General features: G+C 42.3%; 1 protein-coding gene across 2 annotated transcripts; it reads right to left on the reverse strand.

Moving 5' to 3' along the window:
• Window positions 1–1,820: 1,820 nt before the first annotated feature.
• Window positions 1,821–11,243, reverse strand: antkmt (adenine nucleotide translocase lysine methyltransferase). 2 transcript variants are annotated; one of them, XM_046303931.1, is made up of 6 exons: window positions 11,222–11,243; window positions 7,911–8,073; window positions 4,829–4,933; window positions 3,609–3,749; window positions 3,170–3,220; window positions 1,821–2,918 (listed from the first exon to the last, which is right to left on the reverse strand). In XM_046303931.1, the coding sequence occupies exons 2-6, from the start codon at window positions 8,070–8,072 to the stop codon at window positions 2,712–2,714; spliced, it is 666 nt and encodes a 221-aa protein (XP_046159887.1). In that variant the 5' UTR covers window position 8,073; window positions 11,222–11,243; the 3' UTR covers window positions 1,821–2,711. The 2 variants fall into 2 exon arrangements, with proteins under 2 accessions (XP_046159887.1, XP_046159888.1); XM_046303932.1 differs by lacking the exon at window positions 11,222–11,243 and adding an exon at window positions 10,932–11,152 and having other exon boundaries at window positions 1,822–2,918.
• Between the last annotated feature and the right edge of the window lie 94 nt (window positions 11,244–11,337).

Below are 11,337 nucleotides of genomic sequence, written 5' to 3' on the forward strand. Positions count from 1 at the left end.
TGTGCCTTTTAATGAGGAGTGGCTCCTATCTGACCACTCTCCCATAAAGGCCTGATTGGTGGAGTGCTGCAGGGGTTGTCCTTCTGGAAGGTTCTCCCATCTCCATAGACAAACTCTGGAGTTCTGTCAGAGTGACCATTGGGTTCTTGGTCACCTCCCTGACCAAGGCCCTTCTCCCTGATGGCTCAGTTCTAGGAAGAGTCTTGGGGGTTCCAAACTTATTCTATTTAAGAATGATGGCGGCCACTGTGTTCTTTGGGACCTTCAATTCTGTAGAAATGTTTTGGTACCCTTCCCCAGATCTGTACCTCGACACAATCCTGTCTCAGAGCACTACAGATAATTCCTTTGACCTCATGGCTTGGTTTTTTTCTTTAACATGCACTGTCAACTGTGGGACCTTATAAACTCAGCAAAAAAAGAAATGTCCCTTTTTCAGGACCCTGTCTTTCAAAGATAATTAGTAAAAATCCAAATAACCTCACAGATCTTCATTGTAAAAGGTTTAATCACTGTTTCCCATGCTTGTTCAATGAACCATAATCAATTAATGAACATGCACCTGTGGAACGGTCATTAAGACATTAACAGCTTACAGACGGTAGGCAATTAAGGTCACAGTTACAAAAACTTAGGACACTAAAGAAGCCTTTCTCCTGATCTGAAAAACACCAAAAGAAAGATACCCAGGTTCCCTGCTCATCTGCGTGAATGTGCCTTAGGCATGCTGCAAAGAGGCATGAGGACTGCAGATGTGGCCAGGGCAATAAATTGCAGACCACGTGTAACAACACCTGCACAGGATCGGTACACCCAAACATCACATCTGTGGGCAGGTACAGGATGGCAACAACAACTGCCCGAGTTGCACCAGGAACACACAATCCCTCCATCAGTGCTCAGACTGTCCGCAATATGTTGCGAGACTGGACTGAGGACTTGAAGGCCTGTTGTAAGGCAGGTCCTCACCAAACATCACCGGCAACAACGTCGCCTATGGGCACAAACCCACTGCCGCTGGACCAGACAGAACTGGCAAAAAGTGTTATTTTAATTTTTTTTACTAGGCAAGTCAGTTAAGAACAAATTCTTATTTTCAATGACGGCCTAAGAACAGTGGGTTAACTGCCTTGTTCAGAGCAGAACGACAGGTTTTTACCTTGTCAGCCCGGGGATTCGATCTTGCAACCTTTCGGTTACTAGTCCAATGATCTAACGACTAGGCTACCTGCTGCCCTCTTCACTGACGAGTCATGGTTTTGTCTCACCAGGGGTGATGGTCGGATTCAGGTTTAACGTCGAAGGAATGAGCGTTACACCGAGGCCAATACTCTGGAGCGGGATTTGGTGGTGGAGGGTCCGTCATGGTCTGGGGCGGTGTGTCACAGCATCGTCGGATTGAGCTTGTTGTCATTGCAGGAAAACTTCACACTGTGTGTTACAGGGAAGACAATCCTCCTCCCTCATGTGGTACCCTGCCTGCAGGCTCATCCTGACATGATCCTCCAGCATGACAATGCCACCAGCCATACTGCTCATTCTGTGTGTGATTTCCTGCAAGACAGGAATGTCAGTGTTCTGCCATGGCCAGCGAAGAGCCCGGATCTCAATCCCATTGAGCACGTTTGGGCTCTGTTGGAACGGAGAGTGAGGGCTTTGGCCATTCCCCCCAGAAATGTCTGGGAACTTGCAGGTGCCTTAGTGGAAGAATGGGAATACATCTCACAGCAAATCTGGTACAGTCCTTGAGGAGATGCATTGCAGTACTTAATGCAGCTGGTGGCCACACCACATACTGACTGTTACTTTTGATTTTGACCCCCCTTTTGTTCAGGGTCACATTATTCCATTTATGTTAGTCACGTCTTTGGAACTTGTTCAGTTTGTCTCAGTTGTTGAATATTGTTACGTTCATACAAATATTTATACATACACATGTTAAGTTTGCTAAAAATAAATGCAGTTGACCGTGAGAGGATGTTTCCTTTTTTGAGTTCATTGACAGGTGTGTACCTTTCCAAATCATGTCCAATCAATTGAATTTACCACAGGTCGACTCCAATCACGATGGAGAAACATCTCAGGGATGATCAATGGACACAAGATGCACCTTTGCTCAATTTCATGTTTCCTAGGAAAGGGACTGAACACTTATGTTTATAAGGTATCTGGTTTTTATTTTGAATAAATTTGCTAAAATTTCTAAAACCTGTTTTTGGCTTTGTCTTTATGGGGTATTGTGTGTAGATTGAAGAGGATATGTTTATATTAAATCATTTTAGAATAAGGCTGTAACGTAACAAAATGTTGAAGAGGTTTTTAAAGATGTCTGGATTGTACCATGTGCTTGGTAGTTTATCTGTTGACAGGTTCATATACTCAGACGGCATCTCACTCCGTGGTCTTTTCTCAATTCCTATCACGAAGAGTTTTGAAATCAACCACACCCCCTTTGAAACAGCTGTTTTCAAAAGGCGAGGAGAGGACGGAGGCAAGGAATTGAGAAAATCCAATTGAGAAAAGGTCCCTAACTACCAATTGAACACTGTGAGGAGTGGGTCTCAGTCAGCAACTTGTGTCAACCCATGTAGATGAAAATGTTTTGTCCCTCCTCCTCAGACTACCAATGGTTTCTTCCATCATACAAACGCTCATGCTTATGTCTCATGTCTTCCTGGTCCAGACAGTTACTTGGTTCTCTCACTTTCAGTTCAAACTGGTGATTTCAACTCTTTAGGTACATGTAGCACAGCACTCCCTGCTGGCAGTCTTTGGGCCTGCATGGTATAGGCCCAAGCTCTGTCGACACCATCTCCTTCAATCCTGCATGGAGTCCACTCAGTGAAGGGAAACCTACCAGCTACGACCAGGGCGTCATCTGGAAGCTCAGCCTCCATCTTCTCCTGCAATAAAGAGAGCTAGGCAAACACATACACACATATTCATCCAGCTGTCTGTTTTTCAAATCAGTTGGCTTGCAGCTGTCTATTCATTTATAGCTAGCTAACAGGTGTTTTTGTTCCGGCAGCCAGATGATATGGGAATTGACCCCTCAAAATCGTCATGCTATGCTCCATCTTACTGAGCAAATGGTTTGACCGCTATGGCTGAGTATCTGTATCGTCTGCACACATTAATTAATAATGTGTGTCAATGCAAAAAGACTTACCACGCTGGGGGCCAAAAACACAGTAACATTCTTACACTCAGTAAGGTCCACCTGGAATGAGAAATGCAAATATCATCATCCAAAAAACTCTGGGCCCGAACAATAAAGCTTGGTAAAACAACTAGTAGTAACTCTTTGTGGAACTAGTAATAGTGAAAAAGGTATAAAATATGTGGATGAGTTTTACCAACAACCAAACATGTGAACTCAACTCAAAACTTAATCATCCCCTAGCCCCTGCCCCCTGGACATGTATGTAGTTTTAAATAATTGGATTGGTGTAAGCAACATGCTGAAAATTCCAACAAGCCTATCAGAGTGCAAGATTAAGCTATTGGCCATATAGTTTACCTATCTAATCCTCTTAGATCTGAAGTGAAGAAGCTAGCAGTTGGTATGGGGTTGGGAAAAAGACACACAACATCTGCCTGTTTCACACCTTCCAGAGGTCTTCCTGCCGATACGACACCTTCCCATAATGGCCTGCTCTCCATGCGTGGAAGTTAGCTAGACGAACTAACCAGGGGTTGAGTTCGTATCCTACTGTGGGACCAAAGCCGTGTTTGTGTGCTTCCAGCACCTGAAAAGATAAAAACATGAACTTGGTTCTCAACAAAAGGTACCGTTTCTCTCTCTTTCACACATGCACACACACACCTTGTGGACACCAAAGCCCTGTTGCAGCTTACAGATTCAGCATACACAGATACCCATTCCATATCTGCAGGGGCACGCCCAAACTTAAAATTAGAGCTGGGCGATATGTTAAATTAATTAGATAAATTTGAATGTACAGTTGAAGTCGTATGTTTACATACACCTCAGCCAAATACATTTAATCTCTGTTTTTCACAATTCCTGACATTAAATCCAAGTAAAAATTAATTGTCTTAGGTCAGTTAGGATCACCACTTTATTTTAAGAATGTGAAATTATGTTTCTATATGATAACAATAGCCTAATATATTTACATGCCATAAACTATTGTTTTTTTAACAGTTTCACTAATTAATTCTAATTAACTTAATCCTTTGAAGAGGGGGATGACCGCAGCTGCTTTCCAATCTTTGGGAATCTCAGACGACACGAAAGAGAGGTTGAACAGGCTAGTAATAAGGGTTGCAACAATTTCGCGCAGATATTTTTTTTAGAAAGAAAGGGTCCAGATGGTGTAGCCCGGCTGATTTGTGGGGGTCCAGATTTTGCAGCTATTTCAGAACATCAGCTGACTGGATTTGAGAGAAGGAGAAATGGGGAAGGCTTGGGTGAGTTGCTGTGGGAGGTGCAGTGCTGTTGACCGGGGTAGGGGTGGCCAAGTGGAAAGTATGGCCAGCCGTAGAAAAATGCTTATTGAAATTCTCAATTATAGTGGATTTATCGTGGTGACAGAGTTTCCTATCCTCAGTGCAGTGGGCAGCTGGGAGGAGGTGCTGTTATTCTCCATGGAGTTTACAATATCCCAGAACTTTGAGTTTGTGTTGCAGGAAGCAAATTTCTGGTTGAAAAAGCCAGCCTTGGCTTTTCTAACTGCCTGCGTATATTGGTTTCACTTTAATTATACAACAAATCTTATTTAGAGTTGATATATTGTGAATCGGCCATAAGTTTGAAGAAATATATACATATGATTTTTAAGCCACATCGCTCAGCCCTACTTACAATCCTGCCATCACCGGAGCCCAAGTCCACAAGGTTACCATGTCGACCACTCAGCAGTGCCATCACATTCCGCACTTGTTTCTTGCTGGCGGGGAGATAGGGCACCTGCAGAAAATATCGTAACCCACATCGGTTATCAGAACTAGGAGACAGAAATGTCTTTAACACTTTACTTAAAAGCCTACAGATGCAATGTACTACGATGAGGTTATAATGCATTGTAATTGTTGTCATGAGCATGTATAACGCCCTTATGTCTTATAAAGGCGTCAGCATGCTTCAGTTCGGCTGACCTCAGCTAGTCGAACCGAACGAAGGTGCTCACATATTCCCTTAAAATACCTTCACTTGAAAAACAAGAAAAATGCAGCATTGGTACCGTGTGGCTTAGTTGGTAGAGCATGGTGTTTCCAACACCAGAGTTATGGGTTTGATTCCCACGGGAGACAAGCATGAAAATATATGCCCTCATTACTGCAAGTTGTTCTGGATAAGAGTGTCTGCTAAATTACTCCAGTCCTTGGGGCCTAATTGGTCACACATCTTTTCCCCAGCCCCAGCGAACACACCTGACTCCAATAATCAACTAATGATGATCTACAGTTTAGAATGCAATCAGTTTGACACCACTCCGGCCCCCCAAGGACTGGAGTTGCTCATCCCCGTCTTATAATCATCTCATAATGATTCTGATTTAATAAAAAAATAGCAATTGTGAATAGTACATCCATTTTGGGACTTTTACATTTAATAATAAACCCACAGATTCTCAAAGAATATGACTTATTAAATCCTCATGAGCTCAGTTCAACTGTCGTGCGTAACCCAGCAGAATCCAAAATATAAGCTTATTTTACTTCACTGTTTGTGAACAATTTCATTGTAAACAAACACTGTATAGCGTCATGGTTAAACCTATAATTTTGGTCTCATGGATGGTCAGTCCTGGCATCCATAGCTCTGCCTATGAATTTGAGAGTGGTTACTGATTATATTTCTCCAGCCCCATCCCACAGCTGTTAACCAAAACAGTGCGGGTAGCCCTCTTTGTTATTGAACGGAGCTTTCCCATTCAAAAATGTGATATAAAGACAGGAATAGCATATTATAAGCCTTATTATAAGACATTATAAAGGCTCATATTATGAAGCATTATACCTGGATGCTTTAAAGTGAAGCGTAAACTATAGAGCCAACACAATTCCCCAATCCTCATGACAGAAAGACAAGTCGGATCTACATAATATACACTGAACAAACATATAAAACGCAACATGTAATCTGTTGGTCCCATGTTTCATGAGCTGAAATAAAAGATAGCAGAAATGTTCCATATGCACAAAGAACTCATTTCTCTCAAATTGTGCAAAAATGTGTTTACATCCCTGCTAGTGAGCAGCTCTTCTTTGAGAAGATAATCCATCCACTTGACAGGTGTGGCATATCAATAAGCTGATTAAAACAGCATGATCATTACAGAGGCACACCTTGTGCTGGGGACAATAAAAGGCCACGAAAATGTGCAGTTTTTTCACACAACACAGTGCCACAGATGTCTCAAGTTGAGAGAGCATGCAATTAGCATGCTGACTGCAGGAATATCCACCAGAGCTGTTGCCAGATAACATTAAAATTAATTTCTCTATCATAAGCCACCTATAGCACCATTTTAGAGAATTTGGCAGTATGTCCAACCAGCCTCAACCGCTGACCACATGTGTGCCATTGTGTGTGCGAGCGGTTTGCTGATCAACGTTGTGAACAGTGCCACATGGTGGCTGTGGGGTTATGGTATGGGCAGACATAAGCTACAGACAACGAACACAATTGCTTTTATCAAATGGCAATTTGAATACACAGAGATACCGTGATGAGATCCTGAGGCCCATTGTCATGCCATTCATCTGCTGCCATCACATGTAGACATGATAATGCACGGTCTCATGTCGCAAGGATCTGTACATAATTCCTGGAAGCTAAAATGTCCCAGTTCTTCCATGACCTTCATACTCACGAGACATATCACCCATTGAGCAGTCCACCTGGTCGTGCTGCTGCTCCAGTTTCAACTGTTCTGCCTGTGGCTATGGAATACTGACCTGTTCACCGGACGTGCTACCTTGTCCCAGACATGCTGTCTTTAACTCTCTAGAGATGCCAACTGACATTTACTCCTGAGGTGCTGACCTGTTGCACCCTCTACAACCACTGTGATTATTATTATTGTATCTATGAACATTTGAACATCTTGGCCATGTTCTGTTATTATCTCCACCCAGCACAACCAGAAGAGACCTTGGCCACCCATCATAGCCTGGTTTCTCTCTAGGTTTCTTCCTAAATTCCCAGTCTTTCTATGGAGTTTTCCCTAGCCACTGTGCTTCTACACCTGCATTCCTTGCTGTTTTAGGGTTTTAGGCTGGGTTTCTGTACATCACTTTGTGACATCAGCTGATGTAAGAAGGGCTTTATAAATACATTTGATTGATTGAGCAAGTTTGGGATGCTCTGGATATGGGGTGGCAGGGTAGCCTAGTGGTTAGAGCGTTGGACTAGTAACCGGAAGGTTGCAAGTTGAAACCCCCGAGCTGACAATGTACAAATCTGTCGTTCTGCCCCTGAACAGGCAGTTAACCCACTTTTCCTAGGCCGTCATTGAAAATAAGAATTTGTTCTTAATTAACTGACCTGCCTAGTTAAATAAAGGTAAAATTAAACAAATGAAAAAAAAATATCCAGCAACTTCGCACAGCTATTGAAGATTAGTGGGACAACATTCCACAGCCCACAATCAACCGCCTGATCAACTCTACGCAAAAGAGATGAGGTATGAGGTGGTCATACCAGATACAGACTGGTTTTCTGATCCACGCCCCTGCATTTCTTTTAGGCATCTGTCACCAGTCATGTTAAATCCATAGATTAGGGCCTAATGAATTTATTTAACGTGACCGATTTCCTTATATGAATAGTAACTCGGTAAAATCTTTGAAATTGTAATATTTATATTTTTGTTCAGTATATTTGTATTTGATGATTCTGTAATTGAATTGCACCCCAGTGAAAACGACCCAGGTCTTACCTGTAACCTCAGAGGGACTTTTCGAAATCCCGGCATGAGAACCCCTGCCCACATGGCATAGACAGCTAGCCCTGTGCCAGCAGTTATCTGGACAATTCCCCAAGCACCTAGATGTTTCTCCTTGAACTCCGCAAGAAACTCTTCCGGACTGTCCTCTTCCATACTTGAAATACAAAAAATATATATTTTAGCAATAAAGAAATGTGTTATATTTAAGCAATATGAACAAAATACAACGGCTAAGGGCTGTTCATAAGCACGAAGCAGCGTGTTGTGCCTGGACACAGCCCTTAGTCGTAGTATATTGGCCATATACCACAAACCCCAGAGGTAACTTAATGCTATTATAAACAGGTTACCAACATAATTTGAACAGAAAAAACATTGGTTTGTCATACCCGTGGTATAGAGTCTGATATGCCACGGCTTTCAGCATCCCGGAGCCAAACTACCCAGTTTATAATATGCAGTTAGTATAGCCTAGTAGTGTCTAGTCCTGTTGCAGCACATAATCTAATTCTTTATCAGGGCTATCAATAAACCTGGAATATTGAAAGATGCTAGCTAACAACACATTTTTGTTCTGGAAAAACATAATTGAATGGTGTTATATCTTTGTATGACTCAGTTTTTACAGGCTGTTTTTTATAGGCTAGTTTATTACAAATGACATTCATAAACTTTCAACATACAGTGCATTCGGGAAGTATTCAGACCCTTTTGACTTTTTCCACATTTTGTTACGTTACCGCCTTATTCTGAAATGGATTAAAAAAATATATATTCCCTCATTAATCTACACACAATACCCCATAATGACAAAGCAAACATTTTAGCTAACTTATATAAAAAAATAAGAAATATGACATTTACATTAGTATTCAGACTCTTATTTTGTTGAAGCACCTTTGGCATTGATTACAGCCTTGACGCTACAATCTTGGCACACCTGTATTTGGGAAGTTTCTCCAATTCTTCTCTGCAGAGCATCTCAAACTCTTGTCAGGTTGGATGGGGAGCGTCGCTGCACAGCTATTTTCAGGTCTCCAGAAATGTTTGATCGGGTTCAAGTCCGGACCCTGGCTGGGCCACTCTTGAACATTCAGAGTGTTGTCCCGAAGCCACTCCTGCGGTGTCTTGGCTGTGTGCTTAGGGTCATTGTCCTGTTGGAAAGTGAACCTGAGCACTCTGGAGCAGGTTTTCATCAAGACTCTCTCTGTACTTTGCTCCGTTCATCTTTCCCTTTGATCCTGACTAGTCTCCCAGTCCCTGACGCTGAAAAACATCCCCACAGCATGATGCTGCCACCATCGTGCTTCACCGTAGGGATGGAATTGGCCAGGTTTTGAGCGGTGCCTGGTTTCCTCCAGACGTGACACTTGGCATTCAGGCCAAAGAGTTCATTCTTGGTTTCATTAGAAAAGAGAATCTTGTTTCAAATGGTCATCGTTCTTTAGATGCAGGCTGTCATGTGTCGTTTACCAAGGAGTGGCTGCAGTCTGGCCACTTTACCATAAAAGCCTGATTGGTGGAGTGCTGCAGGGGTTGTCCTTCTGGAAGGCTCTCCTGTCTCCATAGAAAAACTCTGGAGCTCTGTCAGAGTGACCACGCTTTGGTCACCTCCCCGACCAAGGCCCTTCTCCCGATTGCTCAGTTTGGCCAGGCGGCCAGCTCTAAGGAGAGTCTTGGTGGTTTCAAACTTCTTTCAATTAAGAATTATGGAGGCCACTGTGTTTTTGGGGACCTTCAATGCTGCAGAAATGTTTTGGTACCCTTCCTCAGATCTGTGTCTCGAAACAATCGTCTCAGAGCTCTACGGCAATTCTGTTGACCTCATGACTTGGTTTTTGCTCTGAGATGCACCGTCAACTGTCTGAACTTATATAGACAGGTGTGTGCCTTTCCAAATCATGAGGGCTGAGGGGCTTACGTTGCAAACTTCCCATGCTTGGCTAATCATTTGGACCGAAGACAAATATGGCTGCGAGGATTCCCCCCAAGTGCATAAGGCGAAGATGGTAAGTGGACATGGGTGTGTCTATTATGAGTTTGAAATGCAGCCTATAATGCTCAAAGTAAATAATTGAATTTAGGGGGGAAATACCCAGCCTATATGCAATAAGAAAACGCAATTTAGGAAATGTCTGCCTGAGTTAACGGAAGCCCCCATCTCCATACAGTTTTCGGTTTCCAAAACTAGAATCTGAAACGCTTTGAACACACCGACAGCATTATTGCATTTTTGTACACCAGAATGACATTAATGTCCAATGAAACACCGCGTTTGCCTTGCAGCATTGTTGCAGAGCGTTCGGTGTAGTGCATATGTTGGATTTACCAAACGTATGCGTCAAACTGTATGCGTAGACGGCTTGACAGAAATGGTAGCAGAAGGTGAATGTTGAACTTTTGTTGCATACATATCTAGATTATGCTGCGTCCTATTTTGCGACCTACACTGTCGGTGTGTTCGACGCTTTACTATATAGTCAATTGTGACTTTGTGGCTATGGAATCTAGTTGAAACCGTTTATCATCTGCATACGGGCAGATCAAAATCAAGCCTTCGCCCAAGCTTTTTCCAAATAATCAATAACAAAAACCTTAAACCAGGAACTACTGCTGCTCATAATCATATTCTGGTCACCGCTAGAAGGGATCCAGTTTTTGTCAAATTAACGTCAGATTTGACTTCTCGTAGCAGATAAGGAGAATTGTGATCATGTTAATTAAAGGTTTAGCTAAAATGCGCGTTAATTTGACTAAATCGGGATCCCTTCTAACCATGACCCATAATATTCTCACGGTTTCATCTCCACGAGAGATGACCGACTGGGCTGATCCATTGTTTTGATGAGATGATGCATTTCTGAGCTAACCTTTTATTACTTGTTATAACGAACAAGCAATATGACAAATCGCTTGAGGATTTACGAGGACATAAGTTATGCATTAATTTCTCCTAATACGTGATAACATGTAGTGAAGAGAAAATAAAATAACCGAGAAGCAATTACAGACCTGTCAAGCTGCAACCTTGGACGGATTTTACCCTTGACGGACCAGACGAATGAGTCCGTATGCTAATGCGTTGTACTAGTACATAATCTATTGTTGATCTGCGTTCCACTGTACTCAAGGTGGTTTGTGTATTTTGTTTAAATATTAACTAAACATATACAGTTAGCCTCGATGTTAAGCCTCTTAAAAATGAGTTATTTGGATCTCTTAGTCTTACACATTCTCTCAACTTTTAGGCTTAGATTAAAGGGTTAGGCTACCCAAATAAAAACACATTTTGATTTATTTACCCTGTAAACACGGATATTGTCATTCCGCCAAGTCTGTTGCAAAACGTTTCTTGGACAAAAGCAAACGGAATGTGGTGGGACATATTTGTGGCAAGAAACCCATTCAAGTCATACCG

The sequence above is a fragment of the Oncorhynchus gorbuscha genome, linkage group LG16, assembly GCF_021184085.1.
Source record: "Oncorhynchus gorbuscha isolate QuinsamMale2020 ecotype Even-year linkage group LG16, OgorEven_v1.0, whole genome shotgun sequence".
Taxonomy (NCBI): Eukaryota; Metazoa; Chordata; class Actinopteri; order Salmoniformes; family Salmonidae; genus Oncorhynchus; species Oncorhynchus gorbuscha.